The 27,168-nt window shown below is 37.6% G+C and overlaps 1 protein-coding gene and 1 long non-coding RNA gene across 2 annotated transcripts in view; both read right to left on the bottom strand.

The window, feature by feature from the left end:
• Positions 1 to 20,246, bottom strand: part of LOC126628697 (uncharacterized) — a 74,265-nt gene extending 54,019 nt beyond the window's left edge. The window contains exon 1 of the long non-coding RNA XR_007625522.1: positions 20,160 to 20,246. This is a non-coding gene — a long non-coding RNA (uncharacterized LOC126628697). The remainder of the gene's footprint in view (positions 1 to 20,159) is intronic.
• A 655-nt stretch (positions 20,247 to 20,901) lies between these two features.
• On the bottom strand, positions 20,902 to 23,402 carry LOC126628692 (uncharacterized). The gene has a single exon (XM_050298470.1). It carries the CDS (start codon positions 23,145 to 23,147, stop codon positions 21,243 to 21,245), a length of 1,905 nt encoding a protein of 634 aa, XP_050154427.1. The 5' UTR covers positions 23,148 to 23,402; the 3' UTR covers positions 20,902 to 21,242.
• Between the last annotated feature and the right edge of the window lie 3,766 nt (positions 23,403 to 27,168).

The following is a 27,168-nucleotide window of genomic DNA, read 5'->3' as shown; positions in this document are numbered from 1 at the left end:
TTCTCTAATGATGGTGAGGGAGTCATTTTTATAGAATAAGGGCTCGCCCTTCAATAAATAAGTGATGGGTTATGAGTGATGCTTGCGGCGAGGCGGTTGCTCAGCAGGCGACGATGCTCTCTAATGAAGGTGAGGGAGTTTCTTTTATAAAATAAGGGATCGCTCCTCAGTACATGAATAATGGGTGCTCTCTAATAAAAGTGAGGGAGTCCCTTTTATAGAATAAGGGCTCGCTCCTCAGTACATAAATAATGGGCTAAGTCCCCCAAGTATTTTTCATGAGGCCCAGTTAAGGCCCAATATATGGTATATAATGTAGTCCCCCAAGTCTTCGGTCAATAGAGTTTATTGGCTGGAGACTTCAAATTGAATCCATGTATGGGCCGAAGTGACGGTTGTTCGGAGGCGGTATTTGTATACCCTGCACTGAAGCTTTGTAGGTGAAGCTTTGCAAGTGAAGCTTTTGAAGTTGGAGCTCTCGAAGCTGGAGCTTTGTAAATGAAGCTTTCGAAGCTGATTGATATGAGTGATACTCATGAATGTTTATGTTGATTGACATGAGTGATGCTCATGGATGTTGACATGAGTGATGCTCATGAATGTTGACATGAATGATGGTCATGAATGTTTATGTATGATTGACATGAGTGATGCTCATGAATGTTTATGTATGATTGACATGAGTGATGCTCATGTATAATTTTGGAGTACTGGACGTACTTTTGATCACCTGGTTGGTGATAATAGCGGCTGGCTGCCGAATAATTTTGGAGTACTGGGTGTACTTTTGATCACTTAGTGGGTGATAATAGCGGCAGGCTGCCAAATAATTTTGGAGTACTGGGCGTACTTTTGATCACCTGGTAATAGCGGCAGGCTGCCGAATAATTTTTGTAGTACTGAACGTATTTTTGATCACTTGGTTGGTGATAATAGAAGGCCTGGCTCTTTTGGGCATATGGGCCTTCGCCCTCCACATAACATTCCAGCCCATTGTTTTGGGCTTGTCGTTTTTTTTTTCATTTTTCATTTTTTATTATTACCCTCTGATAAGGTTATACAGATATCTCCGAAAGATAAGAAAAATAAACCACATCATTCAAAAGTAAGAAAAGTAAATCACATCTTTCTGGTGGGGTGTTTATTCCTTGCTTTTACAGTGTCTCCATGTGACTCCATTTTGCTTTCTGCTTTTTCTCGATTTTTTCTGCTTTACTTTTGCTTTCGGCCTGGTTGCTGCTGGGATTTATTTTCAGCCTAGTTGCTGCTGGGACCTTGTAGTGGGATGGCAAACAGCTTGGCATCATTAGATGTCTGAATTCCTTTATCATCGTGGTCGCTGGACCACTTTCCAGCTGTGTGTTTAACGGAACCTGTTTTACCTTCACTGCTTTTCCAGTCAGATGTCACCAGCGGTGGAGCCATGGATGTGGAACAGGAACTGCCGTGGAGAAAAGATTGCACTTTCCATTTGGTGGAGGTATCTGGTCCTGATCTCCATCTCTTGGAACTTGCCTAGAAATTGGCTTCTCTGAATCCACAGTATTTTCGAGAAAATGGGTTTCTTTCTGGGTTTTTTTTTCAGTTTCATACCTATTCTCCTGCTTTTTATTTTATTTTATTTATTGAGAATAGAAGAAAATAGAATAACATAGACAACAATGGCATACACTACAATCCTCCTCTGCTGCTTCACCATTCCCAGAAACAAAAATTCCATTTGCAGAATCAAGGATATCACAACCCTTATCCAGAATACGTACCTGCTGAGAAATTGGAGCTCCACCATAAGCAACAACAATCTTCACCCTACTCTGATAACCAAATTTCTTAGCTTCCTCATGAATCTGACCAGCCAGCTCTCTCGTTGGAGACAAGATGAGGGCGGAGGGGAACACGCCGCGAGCCGGTGACAACCCCATACCGTTCTTTAAGACCCTACTGATAATAGGGAAGTAAATTGCAGCCGTTTTGCCGGACCTAGTCTGACCACAGGCCATTAAGTCGCGACCAACCATGGCTATCAGAATAGTGTGGCGCTGAATCGACGTGGGCTTCACGTACTTGCACCGGCTAAATTAATCTCGACAAATGTGTCCACCAGTGGTGGAATGTCCTCGTCGCTCGCCTCCACCGGGATGTCTTCATAGGCGTCGAAATTGATACCGCCATTTCCATCGCCTTCGTCCTAAGTGACTTTGAGCTCAAATTCCTAAGAGACATTATCAAACGGGTTGGGCACAGTTCGGCGAGTCAGGTTCCAAGTTAACTCGGTGAAGGAATCGGACCAAGGCATTGTCATCTCCAATGGCTTTTTTTTTGTAAAACAAATTCTCAAATGAAAAATGGGGAGAAAATGAAATGACTGTAGAGAGAGATTAAAGGTTTTGGGGATCCGTACGGACGGAGGTTTTTCTAGAGAGGGAGAGTGGCTGATGAGAGAAAGAGATATGCGAAGGTTTTCTGGAAAACCCCAAAGAGTGATGTTTTTGGGTTCTTGGTTTCTGCAGATTCAAGGTGGAGTGTGAAAAATTAAGATAGAACCGACATAGTTTTTCGTGTTGATTCCCATAGACGGCGACAAATGTTGATGCACAAATTCGGAGGTCTTGGAACAACGTAAATCCGACTGTGAATCTGCAAAAAAGTAAATAACACAGGATGTATTGTGGTTCACCCCAATGTTTGGGTTATGTCCACACTGATATTGTATTTCTCTGAGAGGATTGTGAGGGAGAGAGCCTCTGTAATGAGAGTGAGGCTTTGCTCTGAATATAAGAGACTTTGAGAGGGTGAGGGAGCTTTGGAGATCTCAGGCCTAAGAATTGGCCTCCTTCAATGAGGAGGGTGATGAGTCCTTTTATAGAATAAGGGCTCCTCACTTCTTATATATTTGCCCCTTCATTTATTACATAATTACATTTGAGTCCTCTGAGTATTTATACGAGGTCTAAATACGGAGGCCCTAAGTATGGTATAAACATAGGGCTTCTAAAATTAGATATTAGGTATTCTAATGTGATAAGGAGTCCCCCTTGCAGTTGGAATTAAGGTAGGATAAGATTAGGATAAGATACGATAAGATAAGATAATGTTAGTTTGCATAAGATAAGGTTGGATAATGTTTTGGATAATGTTCTTTCTTTTTGGCTGATTCCTTATCTTCTTTGTCTTGAATTCATTTCTTCCAGATCTTTAGCACTTTCCTAGCATTTTTTAACTTCAAAAATGTCCATCCACCTTGCTCCATGCATGTGCTATCCATTCTTGGCCTAAAACTGCTTCAAAATGCTCCAAATTGCACTTTCTTGCCAACTTTGTCATTTGGACCTACAAACACACGAAAGTAGCTTAAATCACTATAATAAACATAAACTAACTATGAAAATGCAAGAAAACAAGCTAACTAAGTTGCATAAATATGCTCCTATCACATTTTTCATAATTTTCAAGAAATTTAATCTTGACATTAGTTCTTTACATTAACTTTGTTTTAACCATTTTTTTTTTATCATGATTTGTAAAACTTATATGCACATAGCCTTATTGATATGAAACCAGAGCATGATTTAAAGTTTCATACGTGAATCTAGTGAGCTTATATAATCCTTGTGAGCTTTTCGAGCCTAAAATAGATTGAACCATTATGCATCTCTAGAACTTGCTTTATACCTCTTGTTACATTCATCAATTTATGTAAAATTCTAGAAATAACATAGGCTTTTTTTTTTCTTTCATTTGAGCCTTTCTAGCCAACCCTTATGATTATTTTCCCTAGTTAGCCATTTTGAGCCTTTTTTATTTATTTATTTATTTTTTACTTCATTAACCTATCCCTAGCTAGCCTTGTAAAGAATTTCCTACCCGTTTAAAAAGCTTGTAGAGTAATATGTTTTTTTTTAAAGGAGAGAATGCCAAGTGTTGGGGCTTAAATATTATAATAGAAAGGGTTTTTTTATCACAAATGTTCTCTGAAATTGATCTTCATCATCAAGATAGTCCCTGAAATTGAAAAACCAATGTAGTCCCTGAAATATAGGAGTTGCAAATCAATGTGGTCCTTTTGTCACAATTCTGTAAAAATTCTATTAAGTGCTAATGTGGCACATAAATGGGCCCCATAAGTCCTTTTTTTCTCACAAATCTCCTTGAATTTGACCTACGACATCAAAATGTTCCCTAAAATTGACCCGCGACATCAAAATGATCTTGAAAATGAAAATTGATCAATGTAGTCTTGCAAGTGTCTCAAATCAATGCAGTTCTTCCATCACAAATCTGTCAAAAATTCTGTAATATGCTAATGTGACACATAAATGGATATCACAAGTCTAATTAGATTTAAAAAAAAATTATAAATAGGCTTAATAATTTCATAGTTAATAAAAAAATTGTCAACCCAAAACCTATTCCTACAATCACCTCCGATCCCAGTCCGCATTTCTCCACCTCCTTTGCTCTCTATTCTATTAAAAAAAATTCTTAAGATACACACTTCGACAACCTTCACCGAATTGAACTTGGATCGAAATCACCTTTAGTGATGGCTTGGCCAATTGGCAACGACTTCTAGGACATCACCGTTAACATTAGGCGATCAACATCCTCACAACCTTAATCTTGGAGAGCTTGTTTGGTGTTTCCCTGGGGTCTGGTGATGCAAAGAACGGTGAGGTCTGCCTTGAGATAATGAGGTTATAATCGAGGTGCGTTTATTATTGGTTGACAAATATTTCCACACCCCCTCTTAGGCCTTGGTTAAGCCATGTGACTTTGAGAATTTATGGAAATGATCTCTTTTCAGAGTAGGCCCTACTATAAGAAAAAAAAATTCATTGTGCAAAAAGGTATTTAGACAACTTTTTTAATTAATTATTAAACCCAAATCAACACATACCAAATTTTTTTACAGAATTGTGACGGAATGATCATATTGATTTGCCACCCTATTTTCAAGGACCATCTTATGTTCAAAGTTGCTTCAAGTGGTTTGAAAGTATAGTTGAATCTCTCTAGTGTGAAGAAATGTTCTAATGTTCCAATTTTCATAGATTTTTGTATTTTCCATATCCTTTTGTTGTGTAGCCAGTAGTCCTTAACCCTATTACAACCATAATAAAGATCTTTTGATCCAAAAAATTACTTGATATTGATACCGAGCTAGGTGAACAAGCAAGCATATGATGGCATGTTTTGTGAGATCATTTGAGTGAAATACTTTAACCCACAAATATGAGTGAATGAGTATATGCCTTGTGAGAAGCTCATGAGTTTGCATATAATGATCTTAAGAAGCTTATAATTGCATTGGTATGGCTATTACACACACTACACTACAAGTTGGTTCGATTCAAATTTGGTTAACTCTTGGATATTATCTTGAACTACTGTTGTTTATTTCTTGAAAGTTATCTCATGGTTGGTTTTTCTCTAAGATTGCAATTTGGGAAGTTAGCTAATAATTTGTTCTTGTCGCGTTCTTGTTTTTTCTTTTGTTTTGATCGAGGACAAGCAAAATCTAAGTTTGGGGGTATTTGATGGGTGCATATTTTCATATATTTTTATCATCTATTTCCTCTAAAGTTTGTATATTCAAATGGGTTAAATGCACTAAATTTAATTGTTTTATTTTATAGGCATTCAATACAGGAGTTATGCAAAAAAAGGAGTGGAAAAAAAAACATTTAGGGTGTCTAGAGTAATTCCAATGGAGTAAGAAGCTAATTAACTGCACCAACTGAAGGTGCTACTTGGTCAATTGATTCTACGGCCCCGGTCCTATTTATCCAAACTGAAGATGTCGCTGGTTGCCTTCACAATTCTATTTATCCAAACTAAAGATGTGTTGGCAGGAAAAAGGGTTAAATAAAAACCTCAAGATGTTAGAGAGGTTTTGTCTAGAGCGAGAGTTTACGCAGAGCAGATTTGTGTGTTGAATCGAAGGGGGTCTTGAATGATGCACTTCCTTATCTATTTATAGTAATAATTTCCCACATGGCCAAAGTAGAATCCCACTCGGATTATAATTCTTCGATCTCTCCCTTATCCATTCTGAATGGGCTTTAGCCACTCTTAGCATTTTAGGATTCTGAATCCAGCCTTATTATCCTCCAAATTCAATCCCTGATCCTTAGTATATTCTCCTTGATTCAAGGCATCACTGATATCAGAATATTCCTTATTGTATCAAGACTTAGTTGAAGCTCTATCCAGGTTTACGATGAAATCGACTTCTAGTAGGACTCGGCCGACCCTCCTTAGGCTGGGCTTTTCTTGAGAATATCTCGCTCTCGGCCCAAAACTGTTAATTTGTGTCCAAACAATAACCCAAGTAGACAATCAACTTTTTCATTATTACATTGTCAGAAGTGTCTTGATTATATGAAATACCAGTAAAATAGATGCCATGTATTTGAGTTGGATTTGAAATATGACTAAATACACTATATATAAGCTGGATGTAAAATTAATTGCTCTTAAATTTCAATATCATGTTGAATGATACAGCATAATAGTATAGATTTGTTTCCAAACATTTTTTTTAGTATGATATTCATTGATATGAAGAAAAAGAATAAGTACATATACGAGGATAAGGTCCATTTATTATGAGCCTTAGTAAAACTTTGCTGGGAATTTCAACCCAGTTGAAGGAAAAAGAGTGTCCTACACCCAAAAAATTACAAGGTTGTACTATCCTCACGAATAATATTTGTGATTACTCAAGGCTCCCTGAACCTAATTGGTTGATCTAATGACAAGCCCGATCGTGCCACCCTTGAGTTTTACAGTGGATGTCCATTGGTTGAAACTGTCTTTTGACAGTGATTGGGTTAGACTCGCAATCCACTCCGTTTAGATAACGTTTTTTGTTCTATTGAGTCGAATAGCCAGGGAGCTCGAAAGATAAATCCTATCCGTCATTGGGCAATCCCTCAAAATGTGTTGTACCGTTTCCTCCGCCCCTTCACAAAACATATATGAGGCATCAACGATTCAACGATGACTCTCCTCTTTACCAGGTTTGCCCTAGTTGGCAGAGTAACCAAACAAGATGCTTTCCACAAAAACTTAACATTATTAACTACTGAAAATAAAGCTTGAGAATCAACGAATTGCAGAATTAAGAAATGGAAGAAGAAAGAGAAGCTGTATTACTGATAACCAAATCTATTACAAGATGATTGTAATGAAAGCTACACAATTCCTTATATAGCCCAAATATCACAATTACAACAATACATTTCTAACCACCACAACTATATTAACAAACTTATTCACTAGGATAATGCCATGTGTCATTTTTATTCCCCCCAAAAATTGAGCTTGGAGTTTCCAAGTGAAGTTTGAGCCAATTATGCATCTGGAACTAATCTGGAATAGCTAGACCAAGATGTCTGCAATGCTTCAAAGACATTGGGCTATGTAATCCTTTTGTAAAAACATTTGCAATCTGATCTTCAGCAGGTATATATTGAACAACCAAATCTCCCATTTGCACTTTTTCTCAAACAAAATGATAGTCAGTGTCAAGGTGTTTTATCTTTGAATGAAAAACAAGGTTTGAACTTAAAGCTAAGGTACTCAAATTATCACAGTGAAGTACTGGAGGAACTGAGAGCACCTTATGCATATCTTTAAACAAGGATCGAACCCAAAACAAGTCAGTTGCACAATGTGCTAGTGCCTTGTACTTAGCTTTTGTGGAACTTCAAGACATTATAGGTTGCTTTTTAGACTGCCATGAGATAGGATTAACTCCTAAGTAAATCACAAAACCAATAATTGATCTTCGAGTGTTAATATTTGCAGCCCAATCTAAATCGGAGTAAGCTATAAGATTGAAATCTTTTTGTAGTGTAAACCATAGTCTAGGGTACCGTTCAAGTATCTCAAGATTCTTTTGACAAGATGCATATGGAGATCAGTTGGAGATGTAATAAATTGGCAAACCATGTTCAAAACATGGGCAATATCTGGCCTAGTGAAGGTTAGATATTGGGGAGCCCCTACTAAGCTTCTGTAATGGCTAGGATCAGGGAGAGGAATGACTTCGTTTTCAGGCAATTGTGTATAAGGCTTTGATGGTGTGGAAGTTGGCTTACATGTCTCCATCGCTGCCTTTTTCAGTAATTCTTTTGCATATTTTGACTGACTTATGAACAATGAACCATCTTCTTTGTATTGAATGTGCAAACCCATAAAGAATGATAGTTTTCCCATATCTTTGAGGTCAAAGACTTCTGCAAGATCATGTATAATTGGTTAAATCTTTGTGGGATTAGAACCAGTGAGTATTATATCATCTACATAGAGTAAGAGTAGAATTATATCACCTTCATCCACTTTGACAAATAAACTGTTATCAGATAATGAAGTTTTAAATCCCAAAGATGGAAGGTAACTTGTAAACTTTGAGTTCCAAGCTCTTGGAGCTTGTTTCAACCCATAAAGAGATTTTATGAGTTTACACATATAGTCTAGACAAGAGGATCTACAAATCTTTGAGGCTGCTTCATAAAGACTTATTCCTCAAGATCACCATGTAAGAATGCGTTTTTCATATCCAAGTGTCTCATGTTCCATCCATATTGTGCAACTAAAGCTAGAATGATTCTTACAGAAATGTGTCTAACAACTGGACTAAATGTTTCAGAATAATCTTGATATTGAGCCATTAGGATTTTTCTTGACTTTGTATACCCATTTGCTTCCTGTAATGATTTTGTGAGATGGAAGTGGAACCAAAATCCATGTGCCTTATGTCTTCAATGCATTATAATCTTCCTGCATGGCTAATTGCCACTCAGTTTTGTATGATGCAGCTTTGAAAATCTTTGGTTCCTCAGCTTCTGTTATATTAGCCAGAAAGGAAAATCCACCAGAGAATGCACCAGAGAATTCACCAGAACAAGAATCACTAGAACAAGAGTCCAAGAGTTGTAATGAACTTAATTCAACTAATGTAGCAAGATAAGTTGCATAATTCTTTCTTGAAATTGCACCTGTTTGCAATCTAGTTTGAATGCCATGTTGTCCATGTTGTTGAACAGGAGTTATAGATGAATTAGTACCAGGAGATGTTTCTGAGAAAGTTAGTATTATTTGGGGTTGTGCTGGATTGAGGACAAGAAGCAAATGAGGTTTATCAATAGAGGTGGAAATAGTAAGATCATTTGCTGATGTTGATGAAAATTCAAAACTCTGAGACTGGTGTATTACTAACATGAGTCCCATAACTGAAAGATGGTGTACTAATCACTGATGTACCAGATAGAACAGAAGGAGATGCATTTGTATGTGAGACTACATTATGACCATTCCCAGATTGAATAATTGAATGTCTTATTGGTATTGAAATGGCACAATCACAAATGGAGAATTACCTGGTGTATGCACAAATTGACTACTTGTCTAAGAGAAACCCAAATTTAGAAGAAATATTGACTTTTCAAACACAACATGCCTTGATATAATACATTTCTTAGTCTGTGTATCATAGCATATAACACCCTTATACCCCATTGCATAGCCTAACAAAATACACATTTTTGACCTGGATTGTAACTTGTTGGCATTATAGGGTCTTATCCAGGGAAAAACAGCTGACCCAAAAATTTTCAAAAATTGCAGCTCAGGTACCTTGTTGTATAACAGTAGATAAGAAGAACTAAAGGACAAAGTTTTACATGGCATCTTGTTGATCAAGAACACTACATGAGTACAGGCAAAATACCAGAACTCAGTTGCTAAGCCAGCATCATTTAAAAGAGTGACTGCAGTATCAAGTATGAAGTGCTAATGTCGTGGGAAAGTTCTAATGTCCTTAATTAATAGAGAATGGAGGATGGGAAAGTGCTAATGTCGTAGGCTATCAAGGCCAAAATCAACCAAGGTATGACCCATTTTCCAACACCTACAACCCGGGCTGGAGAGAGCATCCAAATATGAAGTGGAGGGAACCTTAATAGACTCATCAACAAGGCGGATATAGACAGCCACCTCCGGGACTCTATCAAAGGCCATTCGCACCACCACAACTCCCACCAAAATCTGCCCAACCAAATTCAGGTTCGTCATTGGATAATGATAAAATTCTTCAAGTACTAGCTTCTTTGACTCAAGGTTTACAAAATCAAGCCAAAGAGATAGGTGAAGTGAAGAAGCAATTGGGGCAGATGGCGGAATTCATGGGACAATTTAGAGAAGAAGGCAAACTACCTAGTTCAACCATCGTCAATCCAAAGGGAGGTTTTGAAATGGCTAAGGCTATCATCTTGAGAAATGGCAAAGATGTTGGAACCAATCCAAAAACGTCCAAACAAAGCCGAAAAGAGGACGAACAGCTTTGTACAAGTCAATATCCCACTTCTTGATGCAATAAAGCAATTTCCAAGGTATGCTAAATTCTTGAAAGAGCTTTGTACAACGAGGAGGATTTCAAACAAAGAAGTGGTAAGGGTAAGTGAGAATGTTTCGGTAGATTTGCAATGAAAACTGCCACCTAAATGCAAAGATCCAGGTAGTTTCACAATCCCTTGTGTTATTGGTAATACCAAGTTTGAACATGCCATGTTAGATTTAGGTGCTTCCATTAATGTCATGACATACTCTATTTATGCATCTATGAACCTAGGAGAGCTTAAAAATGATGGTGTTATAATTCAATTAGCCGATCGTTCTAATGCATATCCGAAAGGAGTTTTGGAAGATGTTTTGGTGCAGGTTAACCACTTGATATTTCCAGCAAATTTTTATGTGCTTGAGATGGAGGATTCGGCCCATTCTACACCATTGCCAATATTACTTGGACGACCTTTCATTAAAACAGCCCAAATCAAGATCGATTTGTTCAAGGGGACGTTGACAATGGAATTTGATGGTGATATCATTGATTTCAATATTTTTGAAGCTATAAGGTACCCTATTGATGATCATTCATGTTTCTCTATTGATGTATTTGATTCTTTGGCGCAGGACTATCTTGAATCCCTAGATAGGGATGCCCTTGAAACAACCATTGCTCAAAGAATTAAACTCGTCACCAATGAGGCCGATCCTAATCATAAAAAGAGTGGTGAGATGGTGGCTACCCTTGAGTCATTGCCATAATATGTTGGTAAGCCTCAAATCCCAATTTCAATTCCCATTTCTACTAACAAGTTGTTACCTTCGGTGATTCAGGCACCCACTCTCGAGCTTAAACCATTACTGAATCATTTGAAGTATGTCTTCTTGGGAGATAAAGTGACTTTGCCCATCAGTCTCTTCATCACTCACAGCAGTGGAGGAGGAAAAACTAGTTCGAGTGTTGCAAGAGTACAAAACAACCATTAATTGAACTTTAGCCGACATTAAGGGAATTAGTCCTACAACATGCATGCATCGCATACTTTTAGAGGAGGGGGCTAAACCAACTCGAGAGGCTCAATGCCGACTCAACCCTCCAATGATGGAAGTTTTGAAAAAGGAGATCATCAAGCTTCTTGATTGTGAAGTTATTTATCCAATTTTGGATAGTCGTTGGGTTTCACTGGTTCAAGTCGTTCCAAAGAAATCTAGAGTCACTGTTGTGAAGAATGAAAAGAACGAACTTGTGCCCACTTGCATCCAAACAGGTTGGAGAGTTTGCATTGATTATAGGAAGCTCAACGCCACCACAAGGAAAGATCATTTTCCTCTGCCATTCATTGATCAAATGCTTGAAAGGTTAGCTGGTCATTTGATTTATTGCTTTCTTTATGGTTATTCGGGATATAATCAGATTGTTATAGCTCCAGATGACCAAGAAAAGACTACTTTTACTTGTCCGTTTGGTACTTTTTCTTATCATCGAATGCCATTTGGGTTATGTAATACACCAGCCACCTTTCAAAGATGCATGGTAAGTATCTTTTCAAATTTCGTTGAGAAGATTATTGAGGTTTTCATGGATGATTTTAGCGTCTTTGGTGACTCTTTTGATGGTTGTTTAACTAATCTCACTTTGATATTAAGACGTTGCATTGAAACTAACCTTGTTCTAAATTGGGAAAAAATGTCACTTCATGGTAAAACAAGGCATAGTTTTAGGACATATAGTTTCAGAAAAGGGAATTGAAGTTGATAAATCAAAAATAGATCTTATACGCCACTTACCCTCTCCCACTTCGGTGAGAGAGGTTCGTTCTTTCTTTGGACATGTAGGATTCTATAGACGTTTTATCAAAGATTTCTCAAAGATTTCAACACCCTTGTGCCGACTTCTACAAAAGGATGTGTCGTTTGTGTTTGATGATGAATATGAGAAGGCGTTCAATCACCTCAAAGAATTTTTAACTTCGGCACCTATCATTGTTCCATCAGATTGGAGCCTTCCATTTGAGCTTATGTATGATGCTTCAGATTATGCTTTAAGGGCTGTTTTGGGACAATGGAAGGACAAGAAGCCACACGTCATCTACTACGCATCCCGAACCTTGAATGATCCTCAATTGAATTACTCTACCACTGAAAAAGAACTTCTTGCTATATTTGCTTGGTACTAAAGTTATAATTTACTCTGACCATGTAGCTTTAAAGTACTTACTCACAAAGAAAGAAGCCAAACCAAGGCTTATTCGTTGGATGCTTCTTCTTCAAAAGTTTGACGTGGAAATTAGGGACAAACGAGGATGTGAGAATGTAGTGGCTGACCACTTGAGCCGTTTGGTACATGAAGAAGACCCTCTACCTATCCCAGAGGCATTCCCAGATGAACAATTGTTGACCATTGAGGTAAGTGAGCCATGGTATGCTGATATTGTGAATTATATTGTGTCTAAACAAGTTCCAAGAACCATAACTAGGCACCAACGTGATAAACTTAAGAAAATGGCACGGTTTTATGTGTAGGACGACCCTTATTTGTGGAAATATTGCCCTAATCAAATTATTCGTAGATGTGTGCATGATTCTGAGTTTAATTCAATCTTAACTTTCTGTCACACTTATGCATATGGAGGTCACTTTGGCACACAACGCACAACACTTAAGGTTTTAGAATGTGGATTTTATTGGCCTACTATCTTTAAGGATGTTAGAACTTTTTGTATGACTTGTGATCGGTGTCAAAGAACAGGCAATATAGGTGCAAAAGATCAAATGCCGCAAACCCTTATCTTTTATGTTGAGATTTTTTATGTTTGGGGTATTGATTTCATGGGCCTTTTGTCTTCCTCACATGGTTTCAATTATATTTTACTTGTTGTGGATTATGTGTCGAAATGGGTGGAAGCAAGGGTCACCCGTACTAATGATTCCAAAGTGGTTGCAGATTTTATTAAAACTAACATATTTGCCAGATTTGGAATGCCAAGAGTACTTATAAGTGATGGGGGGGCTCCCATTTTTGTAATCGAACCATAGAGGCACTGCTCAAGAAGTATAATGTCACACATAAGGTTTCGACACCTTATCATCCTCAAACAAGTGGGCAAGCCGAAGTTTTTAACCGAGAAATCAAGCAAATCTTGGAGAAGACAGTTGGACCAACTCGAAAGGATTGGAGCTTGCATTTGAATGATGCATTGTGGGCATATCGTACAGCCTACAAAACACCAATTAGAATGTCACCTTTTCGGCTCATCTATGGGAAACCATGTCATCTTCCAGTTGAGTTGGAACACCGTGCACATTGGGCAGTCAAGACGTTCAATATGAACATTGATGCGGCTGGTCTTCATAGGAAGCTACAATTGAATGAGCTTGAGGAAATTTGGAATGAGGCTTATGAGAACGCTCACATTTACAAGGAGAAAACAAAGGTTGTCCATGATAAGATGATTCGTAGTAAAACGTTTTCTGTAGGGCAAAAAGTGTCACTTTTCAACTCTCGCCTTCGATTGTTTCCAAGTAAGTTACGTTCTAAATGGATTGGTCTTTTTGTTGCTACTAATGTATTTCCCTATGGTGCAGTCTAAATTCAAAGTTTGAAGACGGGACATGAATTCAAAGTGAATGGACACCGTTTCAAGCCTTACTATGAGTGTTTTGAGGAGCATGTCGTGGAGGATATACCCCTCCATGCCGTTGGCCCTAGTGAAGCTTAATTGAAGGTATTGTCCAGCTAGAAGACGTTAAAGCAAGCACTTCTTGGGAGGCAACCCATGTATTCTAATACAAAGACGATGGACTCTCCAGCTCCTACAACTAGATTTGCTCTCTTCTACCCTTCTCTTTCCTATTTTTACTTTTCCATGATTGTCTTGTTTGCTAGTTGTCTTTTATTGCTTTCTTGTTTGGTTTTATTTTTGCAACATTGAGGACAATGTTTGGTTTAAGTGTGGGGAGGGGGGTAAACAAATTGCTTTTCATGACTTATCTTTGAATTACATCACCTATCACTTCTAATGTTGTTACTCACTGTTTTTAAGTGTCTTATTGTGTTTTAAAGTTAAAATTCGAAAATTTTGAAAAAAATCAAAAATTTTGAGAAAAATACCAAAAGGAGTCGTTTTTGTTGTTTGTTTGCGTCTTAGGGTACCTTCCAACACAATGATGATGATTTGGTTTTTAATTGCATGACTGTTAAAGAAAGTTACAAACATGGGTGGAATATGCTCTTTGGTTAATACTTGGTTGTAGTTGTCATTAACGAATTCACATGCTTGAAGGAAGGAACTTAAACTAACGCTACAACCTTGAGAGACTTGAGCCTATACTTTGTTTGGAGAGTTATTAATTTGTGGTATTCTTGTTTTCTAAAGTCGTCGCATGATCGCATTATTTCTTTGCTTGGTTGCTACTTGGAATGCTTTTTCATCATTTTAGTTCCAAATACTAGAACTCATGCCCGTTTCATTCAAAGCTTAAAATTGATTGAATAACAAAGACAAGATGAAGTGTACCAGAGCCAAAAAGCCTTATCCCTTGCATATGTATTGTAGGTTTAATCCCTTTGAACCTTATTTTGCCTATTTTCTTTGTTAACTAGCATTGTCCTTACCTAGCCTAGAATAGGACTATCCATACCTTTGTTCTTAAAGAATAGTGAAGCATGACTTGTTGGGAATTCTTTTCGATCAACATTATGCAGAAAAACAAGTGTGGGGGAAGGTTTTTCATTGGAAATCTATGAGGTTGTATGTTTTGTGTGCCAAAGAGAAGGGCACGAGAAGGAAAAAAATGTGGAAAAGAAGGAAGAAAAAAAAGGAAAGTGTGTAGAAAAGAAAGAAAAAGAATTCAAAATAAGTGAGAATGAGCTCACAAGTATTGGTTGTTGAAGAAGGGTGAATCTGACCCTAAAGTTGTATGAATCTCCCCTTTGTGTTTAAAGTTAGATGCTGCAATCAAAAATTGAATTCTAAGTGTTGATTTCATTACTTTGCTTACTATCACTTTAAGAACCTTTGTTTATCCTTGACCATTCTTTGTTAGCCAATACCTTAGCCCCATTACAACCCTTAGACTTTTATCTTGATTATTATGTTATTCAATATGTGGAGTTTGAAATTGGTACGAGCATATGGAATCCTTGGTTCTCGCTTCTAAGTAGTGGCATTCCGTTCATGAGATCATATACATGTTATATTAATAATTCCAGAAAGTGCCTTCTTTGTTATAACATATGTAAGTGTTAGTCTACATGTTTACATCAATCATCTCACTTATACTTAGTATAGGGAGTGTAGTCAAAAAATCTTTGTGAAAATAGAGAGTATATCTAGTGAGCAATTGAGAGAATTCTCTAAGGCATGTTACTACATTCAAAATATTGTTTCAATTGATTAAATGGGAGCTAGTGAGTGGTTACTGCGATTAAGTATAAGCTCGAGGGTAAGGATAGCTAAAATCTATATGAGTAGTGATTTTTAACATGTCATGTTTCATTGGAAATCCCTGAGGCAATTGTTCGAAGGTTTAGGTTATGTTTTGTTTTGTTTTGCTCGAGGACTAGCAAAAGTTAAGTGTGGGGGAATTTGATAGGTGCATATTTATGCGACTTTGTTAGCTTACTTTTTTGCATTTACAAGTTAGTTTCTATTTATAAGAGTGTTTTAAGCTATTTTCGTGTGTTGGTAGGTCCAATTGGCAAAGGTGACAAGAAATGGCAATTTGGAGCATTTTGGAGCAGTTTTGGATTTGGAATGGATAGCATACGCATGAAACAGGTTGGATGGACGTTTTTGAAGTTTAAGGAGGCTAGGAATGTGCTACAAATCTGGAGAAATTAAATCAAGACTTGGAAGATAAGGAATCAGCTAAAAAGAAGAAACATTATCCAAACTAAGATTATCTTATCTTATCCAGTCTTGTTTTATCTCAACCTAATTTTTATCTTATCTTATCATATCCTAATCTTATCCTACCTAATTTCCAACTGCAAGGGGGACTCCTTTTCATATTAAACCACCTGTTATCTAGTTCTAGAAGCCCTAAGATTGTGCCAAACCACCATATCCCTTTCCCCCCAGGAATCTGCCGCGCCTAGTCCTTTTCCTTCATGGAGTGGGTTATGTCGTGCCCTTGCCGCAGGTTTGAGGAGCATTCAAAGGAGAAATCAAGTGTGCCGTGACCTGCAATTAGGAGAAGGAGAGCTTGTGCCACAAATTGCAATCAAGCCTTGGAGATTTCTAGAGTTCTTTCTATCCTTTCTTAGTTTCAATGTTTATTTTATATTGCTTTTCAATTACTATGAACATGAGTGGCTAAGTCTTGTTTTAGCTAGAGGTGAATTCGAAGCCATGGACATATGTTTTATATGAATCGATTTCCTCCAGTTATTGTTTCATAAAGCATGAATGTGATTTACTTATTTGTTTTATAGATAACTTATTCTTGTATGTTATTAAGTAGGCCTATTTAGTTTGCATGCAGGAAAATATAAGGGAATTTCACCTAATCGTTATGAACTTATATTCACACGTAGTAAAAGTCACTAGTCATGATTGTGTTAAGTAAATTCCTGGCAAGAGTATCATGCAGTTCATAGTTACGAATGTCTTGTCAATGCTTATGATTTTCATAGAATTTAATGATCTTTGATATGCATCTCTATCATGATGTTCATATAGGGAACTTGATAAGAATGATTTGATTGCGTCACTAAGTCCAATTCAATGAACTTAGGAAAATCTAAGAGTTAATTTGTGCAGTTCACGATTAATTTGGGGCATTGTCATTCATGGTTTATAGAAATAATAACTGGAAATCGATTTGTGTGCATATGTTTCATGTGTGGAGAAGAATCCTCTAACTAGTCTTTCACCCAATTTTCATCCAAATTCACTTTGTTTCTGCAATTTAGTTGTTTTAGTTCAAAATTCGTCCAAACCCCCCCCTCCCCCTTAGTTCTTATTTGTGTTAGTTTAGCCTAGTTTTCAGTTTTTGAGTCAAGTTAGTATAGATTTGCCCCAACCTTTGATGCCAAACACTTGACTTCACCATTTTTCCCAAGTAAGCAACTGGATCCTTTGTCGTAGATTGTAACCCTCTTGAATTGTCAAACACAGGGATTTGAAATGGCTCTTCGAGCTTACTCTTTCCATGATACATTACCTCCATTGTCTTCTTGTCATGCACAAAAAATTCAGATTCATCACATACAAACCAACTTTTATTATCAGCACATAATTGCTTAACTGAAAGAAGACTTCTTGCAATATTTGGAACATGAAGAACTTTACTGAGAATAAGTGAATGATCATTGGTTTTAATTGTAGCAGAACCAATATTCTGAATTGGTAGACTTGAGCCATTACCAATGGTTATGTTCTCAGAACCTTGAAAAGGAGCAACTTGATTTAATGAAGTAATATTTGCAATCATATCGTGTGAAGCACCTAAATCCACAATCCATGAATTTTGAGGAATAGACTGAGTTGTTTGTCGTGCATTCATAGCAGATAAAGATGATGGTGGTTGTTGACCTTGAAAGGCATAATTTCCCTTATGGAAACAATCGAGTGCAGAGTGTCCTCTTTTGCCACAGATTTGGCATTCAACAACCAAACTAGCAGAAGATGTATTTGTGTTCCTATGAAAGCAATTTGCAGTTGTATGACCTCTCTTATTACAAATTTGGCATTCAATTACCACATTTGTTCTTATTTCAGTGTTGCCTGACCATGATCCATTTCCATTTTGTGCTTGTCTTAACCCTCCTGAGTAGTAATTGTACCATTGTTGTACCCTCTTCCTTTAAAGTCACTGTTATTTCTATAATTGTTGTTATTGTTCTTGTATTGATTACCATTGTATGACCGGTCAACTATATTGGAAGACTGAGATCTAAACCCTTGCTGATTTCCAAAATTAGATTGACCCACAAAAATATAACCATAAGATTGATCAGGATGTCCTAGAGGAGAAGCTAATGATGTATTTGGATAGAATGGCGGATAAGATAATGATGTATTTGGATAGAATGGTTGAGAATCAAAAGAGTCATGAGGAGGATGAGTAGACGAACCATGTGGTTGTTGAATGATAGTACCCCATGTGGTAGTAGGAATGTGATTATGGCCCTGAGGATTAGAGGAAGATGTGCATTTGAAGAGCCAGACCCTTGACCATACATTGTAGGACCAGAACCAGAACTTTGACCAGAATTAGAACCTTGAACAAAAAGAGTTGACATATTCTGAGATAACAAATTCATTTCTCCTTCAATTTCCTTTTAGGCACCAAGCAATTGTGCTCGAAATTCTCTCAGAGTAATTAAGGACTCCCTTGCCAAGATTACAGTTTGAATAACAGCATATTCCTTAAGTAGACCAGCCAAGCCAACAATCATAATATCATTTTCAGTAATTGTTTCCCCCACAATAGTTAGCTTTCAATCTCAACAAATACTTATCAATCTATGCCTTTTTGAATTGTATGCAGTTCAGTCTTCAAATGATTGACCCTAGATATAGAAATAGAAGCATATCTTTCAATAAAATTTGACCATGCTTCAAAAGTAGTCCTACAACCAAGAACATATGGATCCATTGCTTCATCTGTTAATGTAGCAAGTAACAGATTGATAAGGGCCATATCAGTTGACTCCCATTCAAGAAAAGTTGTAGTAACCTCCTTTGTTATTCCAACTTTTGTACTTACTACAAATTTTGGTGGACACACAGTTGTGCCATCAAAATGACCAAAGAGTTTGTACCCTGTAAGAACTTACTGGAATTGAAATGCCCATTTTGCAAAATTATCATCTCTGAGTTTTATAGTAAGCATACCCAACAAATTCTCCACTCTAAATGATGAAGATGCCATTGAAATGAATTCAATCAATTCAGATCACAGCAAAATACACTTAATCAAGGAGACTGATACTCCAAGAGAGAATATTAGAATAACACTCCAAGATTCACCAAAAAATGATACTTTCTTCTTCCAAAGTACAAACCTTAATCTTCAGCAGAATCACAAATCCTAGAGAATGATACTCCAAGATAAATCTAGAAAGAATGACACTTTCTTGGAACAACACATCAAAATTCTAACAAAAATCCCAAATCTTCAATTCATATGAAACAAATCTTTAACACACCAAATCAAGAAATCACAGCTTCAGAAAACAAACAATATACTGAATCACATAATCACAACAAATAGACGAATTCACCTGATTCACGATGCAGATCACCTTCAAGATTCCAGATCAACTTCCAGATTCCAAACCTTTGAAATTACGCAACTCGAATTTCTATATCAAAGCTCCAAACACAACAGCAAAAAACCTCTTCAGGATCAGAGATGGCGACAAGCTAGCACCGGTGATGATACCAAATTAACTATTGTTGACCAAATAAATACAAAATTCACTCATATTTTAGTCCCGTCCAGCAAGAACAAATGGATTCTAAAACTGAAATGACAATAATAGCCTTATTTCCTGTATTTGAATCTTTCTGCGTATGAATTAGACTTGTAAACGAATCGGATCAACCTTATTCCATATCCCAAGTCCATATATAATCTGATTATCCAATTCGGATCGTATTTGAAATATCCAATTGGAAATCTCTAAACTCTTAATCCATATCCTGTTTGACATAACTAGGAATAAGGAAATACTCTCAAGTGAACACACCCACTATAAATCATGCCCAAGATATCTTAATGTATGATGATTTAAAACTGGGGGTCCATATTTCTATAGAAAGTTAGAAACTAAACCACATAGGCGAGCTCATTCTAACACAAAACCAAAAAAAAAAACAAAAAAAAAAAAAAAAAAAAAAAAAACCAAAAAGTAAACATAAAAACCAAAAATGGAACTTGATGAAGTGAGAAACATACCAATTTACACACAACTCAGTATCTGGTACTGTAAATCTCCACAATCGTAGCTAGAACGAAAGCCGCTCTTCATAGCTGCTTTCACTCTTGAGGACATTAAGAGCAGTTGGAGGCACAGTAGACCGTCAAAAACTGAAGGCATCATCCATGGGCCAGTTAGAGGTGCAGATATATGATCCAAGCAAAGGCAGTAACTAAGGGCATATGTATGTATATAACTACCCACAATCGACAAACAAAAAGCAGGTCCTGTAAATGATCAAGAACCGTCCACCCAGATCCACTTTCCAGCACTAAACAACTTCTGGAATATACTCAAACCATTAAACAAAGAAAATGACAGACCAAATCACAAATTTGCATGACATTTAACATTATAGGTTTGTCAATCACACTATCCTCCAATGCAATTTGATCCGAGAAATCAAAGCTGTAAAACCTTCATAATTAATCACACAACTTACGTTTATGCAAACATGTAGAGTGGTAACTATGTGGAACGTACGGGTGCAGTTTGAAGAATGTAAGGTGAGTGGATGGAGTGCTTTCGGATGCAGAGGACTATAAACACCAGAGAGAGAGAGAGAGAGAGAGAGAGAGAGAGAGAGAGGGGAGGGGGGGAGGGGGGGGGGGGAGGCACACTTTGCAGAGAATGATAAATTCAATAACAACAGAGGTCGAAATACGAGTACATTAATCATACAGAACTTTAACAAACGGTGATGTCCTAGCCGTATGAGCTATAAAACCAATCTGAAAATTATGAATACCCAGAACATGGTTAACAAATAGTTATGAATAAGTTATGTGCAGAAGCCCCATCGGCTATACTTTACAGAACAACACAAAGTAAAGGAACCTACTAGTCTGTCTGAGGCTCCAAGTCTTCTGTATACATAAATGTACAACCCACTTCCAGCTTCAGAAAGGGACAATATACACCCATAACTATGTTAGAAAGGCCTAAACAGCTCTTCAAGGGACTAAACAATCTCCCCATTCCTGAATGTATTATCCCCACAATCTGCAGCTGGGTCCAACCCACAAGGAGAATCAAACCATTTCGAATTCGCTTGATAGAAGCTATCGACCTGTATACCAACAAGACCTACATCTGCCCCTATACCCTCATCATGTCTTAAAGACTTGGTTAGTTTAGTATCCTCGCAATCAAGCATGCTCTTCTCATCAAATTCACTGCACTTCAACCACTTTTCGGGCTTACAAGGGTCACCGATCAGATCTTTCGGAGTCCTGCAGTCTTCCCTCAGCTGCTCCCAAGGGACACCATCCCCAAGAGTTCGCCCAAAACTGTCTTCATCATCCTCAATCAAATCAGCGTCCTTGCCATCTCCATATAAACGTTCATGATGGTGATCACTCCAATGGGCCAAATCATTATCCCCAACCAAAATATCACCTGCAAGCGTCTTATCGTGTAGCAAATCCATTGGCTTTGAACTCTCCTCTCCTACTTGTCTAACTTTATTCACGAGATCAAACAAATCTCGAGACACTGAACTCAAAAGCTCCTGCGGTATTTTCACAATTTTCTCTTCTAAAAGCCCAACTTCAGCTCTCAATTCCTGCACCTGCTGCATCACTAAAAACTGCATGTCCCCCTCATCCTTCCCGAACAATCCAAACCCATCATTGTCCAATTCCTCACTGACCCCATACACAGTATCCTGATCCATAAAAATCCCACCTTTGTGCCCCACAACCCGATGCATAATCCTCGCATTTCCGTCCAAAGGACCCGGCTCATGCCCTGAATGCACAGCATACAGCTTAAACACTGCCACCCCCTCCTCCTGATACACAAAAGTCTTGTCCCTTTCATTGTAATTCGTAATCGGAACAATGGCCCTAATCCGAAACCCGCACCCACACCTCTTTGAAGCATACGGCTCCCTCTTCAAAATCTTGGACTTCTTCGCCACGGGCTCCCCGGCCCTATGACAAGCATAGTCCTTAACCTCAGCCATAAAGGGCTTATACCTGATGTACTTCTGCCTTATACAAAGAACCACCTTATGCTTAGCAGCCAATTGCTGAAGCCTAGTGGGCACCTCTTTAGCAGGAACATCAAAAGACTCGGTATACTCAAACCGCCGGCGTTTGCCCCTCCCGGCAAGCCCCGAACTGTCCGTGGAGCAAACGGGGCATGCAGCAACACAAACCCTAATGTAACTCTCAGGAATTCCATAAAACTTAGCACCTACAGTCCAAACCTGCTTAATCCTATCAATGGTTTCCTTCAACCCTAAATGCTTCAAATCGGCATCGCTATGGAAACTCATAACAATGTCTTGCCACTGATTAATGTGAGAAACGAATTGCTGATTATTGTTCTTGAAACACAAGAATTCGTTACCGTTTTGGTCGACGTGGGCGGCGAGCTTGTCCTGGATGCGCTTCCAGGCGGTGACGTAGGCGGTGTCCTCGTTGCGGTCCTTCCAGACGGCGCGCCAGGACTTGAGGACAGGGCGGGGCGTGGCGGCGCGGATCTCGGCGGGGGTGGCGAGACGGGCGTCGAGGATGCACCTGATCATGAGGGAATGAGACTCCGGGTTGAAGGTGTAGAACTGGGAGGAGATGTGGGGCTCCGGGGAGATGTAGATGGGCTGGGATTTGGGGTCGGATTTGGGGTTAGGGTTCGAGACGTCGTCGTTCTCGTCGGAGGAGTGGGAGGGGGAGGAGGAGGGGGAGCGGAAGAGGTCGATTTCCGGGGGGAGGGGGAAGACGGGGTCGTGGAGGACGACGTCGTCTGAAGGGAGTGAAATGGAGGGATGGGATTCCATGATCTGGTGGGAAGGTGGGCCCAGATCATGGTGGCTGTGGTGGAAATGATGGTGGAAGAGATCTTCTGTTTTGTGAGGATTCATAGAAATTGAATTGAAAAACTTGTTTTCAAAAGTATCTCGTTCTAGTAATCCTCTCTTCTCTTGCTCTACTGCGTTTTGCTACTTGCTGTTTTCTGATGCATTTTGAGTTTGTTTTTCGATTTTCTCACAATTTTTGTGAGGCACGCACGCAGCAGAGCAGCAGAGCAGCAGACGGAGACAGAGGGTATGTCTCTCCAAAGTCTAGTCCCCAGGACAGGGCCCCTTCTATTTTTGCCCTTTACTTTCTCTCTCTTCTTTCTCTCCTCCTCTTTGTTTTGTTTTTTGTTTTTTATTTATTTATTATTTTATTTACTTTCTCTCTTTTCTCTCCTCCTTTTTCTTTTGCCTTTCAAAAGTAACCGTCTTCGTAGAGCAGTTTTAAAAAGCAGATTGTAGATTGCTTTTAATAAAAATAAAAAAAGTTGAGTCTTTCTTGTAACACCTTTATTAGTTTTTACAAATAATATTACATATCATTATACATTTATTTCATTTCTTGGAGAACAAAGTCGCCACCTTCATTACCGCAACCATTATAACTACAACCACAACTAACGCCACCGTCGTCGCTATCATCCCTAGAATCATTGTTACCATTACACCCCACCACTGCGTCGCCACTATTACCATTGTCGTCAACAACCTTATTACCATATACAATTTACTAAATGTTCAACTACTTTATTTAATAATTGATTATTCTTAAAACACAACAGAAGCAATGATTTTAAGAAGCACAACAATCTTAAACTGCCCTGAGAAAGTTTGATTTTTTTATTTTGTTTCCATTCACACTTGGTATTTCTCTTGATTTTTTATTTGGTCCTTTTATGGTATGTTTTTTAGTTTAGGTTAAGTTCACATAATTTATATGTCTTTGAATATTCTCGAACTTTTTTATACATGCAATTTATTATTATTTCTTTAATATATAGTATATGAGAATGTATGTTAAATAATATAATAATAATGAACAAAAGGTATCCAAAACTAATAATAAAATATAACAATTGATTACAAAATGCAATAATCTGAGTAAATAACTATAAAAGGTCGAAATGTTTCGGAACTTTTTTTGTTTGAATAAGTTTGAAACATTCTGGAAAAATTTGGAATTATAGGAATCCCCAAAATGCATTCCAATTTACATTCCAAATTTCTAAAAATAGTTGGATTTGGAAATTTTACTTTCCACACACTCATTTCTACCTCCACATACTTCTCTCAATCTTCGATTGTTGAGAATTGAATAAATTGAAGAGGATTAAAGGACAAAAAATAAACATGGAATGTGTAGAAGGTAAAAGAGAGTGTGGATAGCACCACCATTTCTCAAACCCAAATGCCTAAAAGTTAAATAATATCATACATAGTTAATTAGTCTTGATTAATAAGTTTCAGTTATATACAAGGGGCTTATAGCTCGAGTAAATAATAGAATTCTTTATGGAATTTTCAGCTTGTAGAATTGGAAACACTGTTTCAAATTGCACCCCTAACATGACATGGGGAGTCCCATCTCTCTATTGTTTTTTCCCAATCTTGTAGATCTACATTATTTAAATTTAATACATTACCTACTATATTAATTTGTTCTATACCTCTTAAATTGAAGGAAAATTTGTGAAAAACTAAGTTCATTAAGCAACATAATACATGCATTTAACGATTAAATGGCGGAAGCATGTTTCTATGCACTTTAAAACAAAACTTAAACCATTAAAAGCCTAGCAGTTGTAGTTACCTCAGACTCAACTCAAATCTTAAAGAAAGGAATTGAGAAACTTTTATACCTTTGAAGCACCACTTTGTTTTGCAAAGGATATTCACCCAAGTGAGGGTCTTCTTTCCTTTGTCTCCTTTATCCTTAGCTCCATGGATATGGACTGAGGAATTTGCTTCTTGGCTTCATGACTTCTTGGATATGGATGGATGAATGGGTTATCCAAAAGTCCCCAAAGTTGGAGACTTCTAAGTTCCGACACTAAGAATGGTTGAGGAAAAAGATGAATGACCATGGAAGAACAAAATGCTAGCAGAAAGAGAGAGCATGTGTTCTCTCATCTTTCCTCAAAGAAAAACCCCATACAAGAAAAGGCTATAAAGTTACTTTTATACCTATATTCATTGGAGTGGCAAACTTGTAATAAGTCCAAAACCACTCCCTCTCTAAACATGGCCGGCCTCCCTATTGTTAGTGGGTTAATTACCCCTTTTGTTTTAGTTGTCACACAACTTAAACCCTATGTGCCTTATGGACCAAAACCCTTTTGAGTCCCGAAACCCAAAACTAACTTAAGGCCTAAAACAAACCTTTCATTCTTGATTAATTAACTTTTAATTAATCCTAGCCATATACAATTAAACTATTGAATTGTCCTTACTCATGTTTATTATTTCCTTCAATCATTACTTTACATGGTGTGCAATCCATTAGGTTCCTTTTAGAGAAGGCAATGGGCTATTAGAACTCTTCAAATCGATTGTGAATTGAAACTTACTTTCAATTCTCCCTTTAGTGATTATACACCTTTAGGGCTTCTACAAGCCATGAGTGACACCTAGCAGTAGGTCATGGCTACCCAAGCTAATCAGAAGAGGTTGGAGAACCTATTCAGTTTGGGATTACAATGCAATACGGTCTTTCTCTAATACAATACTCTTGATCACATTGTTTGGTTTGATAGTTTATTCATGTTTACTATCCAAAGTGATTCTCTTACTTATATGATTACCTTGAATGTGATCTAGAACAACTTCCTAAATCTCATTCATACTCTAGCTAGAGATTCTTAATTATATCATAAAGTATTCTCCCTTAACGGTTTGAAGGTTAGAGATCCCTTGTTGTGCATTCACCTACCTCTATAGTTATGTGGCTTAACCCAACTATGTTATGGACACCTTCTGATGGAGTGCCTTTGACACAATCAAAGATTGTGTTAAAGATCAATGACCTAACCATAAGAAAACTATGATGCCTCAGGTCAAATGGCTACTTTACATTATTCCAACCTTGAGTTCTCATGTGACATGAGTATGAGAACTCCTTGTTGATCGCGTTCAATGGACTCATTCTCTATTGAGCACCTACATGCTTGTCTTGGTGTCATTCAATCCAATTAACTCGAGACCAGTCACAACAATCTCCTACTTGCACTAGAGTCAATCAGATGTGTCATCAATGATGATACCTCTTCTGAATTCATTTAAAAAATAGCTGAGTAGTAAGCTCAGACAGTGAATATCTATATGTTATCCATAGAAGCAACCTTGAGATTAACGACGTCACCATTATACCTGATTTTTAATCATGTGATTTAGTCTCTCAATTATGTTCAGATCTTAATGAGACCTTGATTCCCTGGCTTGAGCTATCGCCCCATTAGTGTCGTGGTGTGGGTACACTAGTGACACTTTCTGTTTGGAACCAGATGAAGTGTTCATACATGAACCTTCCCATCCAAACAACATTGTTGTAAGCTTCTATATGGCAATATATTTTGCATGCATGATGGAACACACTAGACTTTTAGTGTTTCCACCCAAATATCTCTTTAGTCATAATAAAGAGATATCCAATTATTTCTTCAATCATAATGAAGAGTTATCCAATGATGGATACTATATTAGATTCATAATCTAATACGTTTACGCTTCCATTCGTTACTCTAATTTTCCTCATTCTTGAGGAATCTATCCTTTAGTATTTCTTAAATACGTAAGGACTCACTTGATAGTTGCCATGGTTCTGATCATGGGCTTGCACTGATATCGTCTTGTACCGATCTTGATACAACTCATATCAATGTTTTTCATACAAAATGAAATACGTGTTGGAAATGTGCCCTAAAACCAATCATATGATGATACTTTACAGACATTTCACATGTTAAACTAATCTAGTTTAATATCAAGGGCATAGATTATTGTTTTAAGCTGTCTCATATAAATGTTATATGCTTAAACGATAAGTCCAAGGAATATGTAATTAGGAGAATGTAATTTAAACAAGTTAGAT

This window comes from Malus sylvestris, chromosome 7 (genome assembly GCF_916048215.2).
Source record: "Malus sylvestris chromosome 7, drMalSylv7.2, whole genome shotgun sequence".
In the NCBI taxonomy this organism is placed as follows: Eukaryota; Viridiplantae; Streptophyta; class Magnoliopsida; order Rosales; family Rosaceae; genus Malus; species Malus sylvestris.
The sequence above is the reverse complement of the archived record's forward strand: the minus strand, read 5'-3'. Positions and strand labels throughout refer to the sequence as shown.

What these genes read in the sequence shown, in the direction of transcription:
- LOC126628692 (XM_050298470.1), bottom strand. Translation starts at nt 23,147, where the DNA reads ATGAATCCTCACAAAACAGAAGATCTCTTCCACCATCATTTCCACCAC.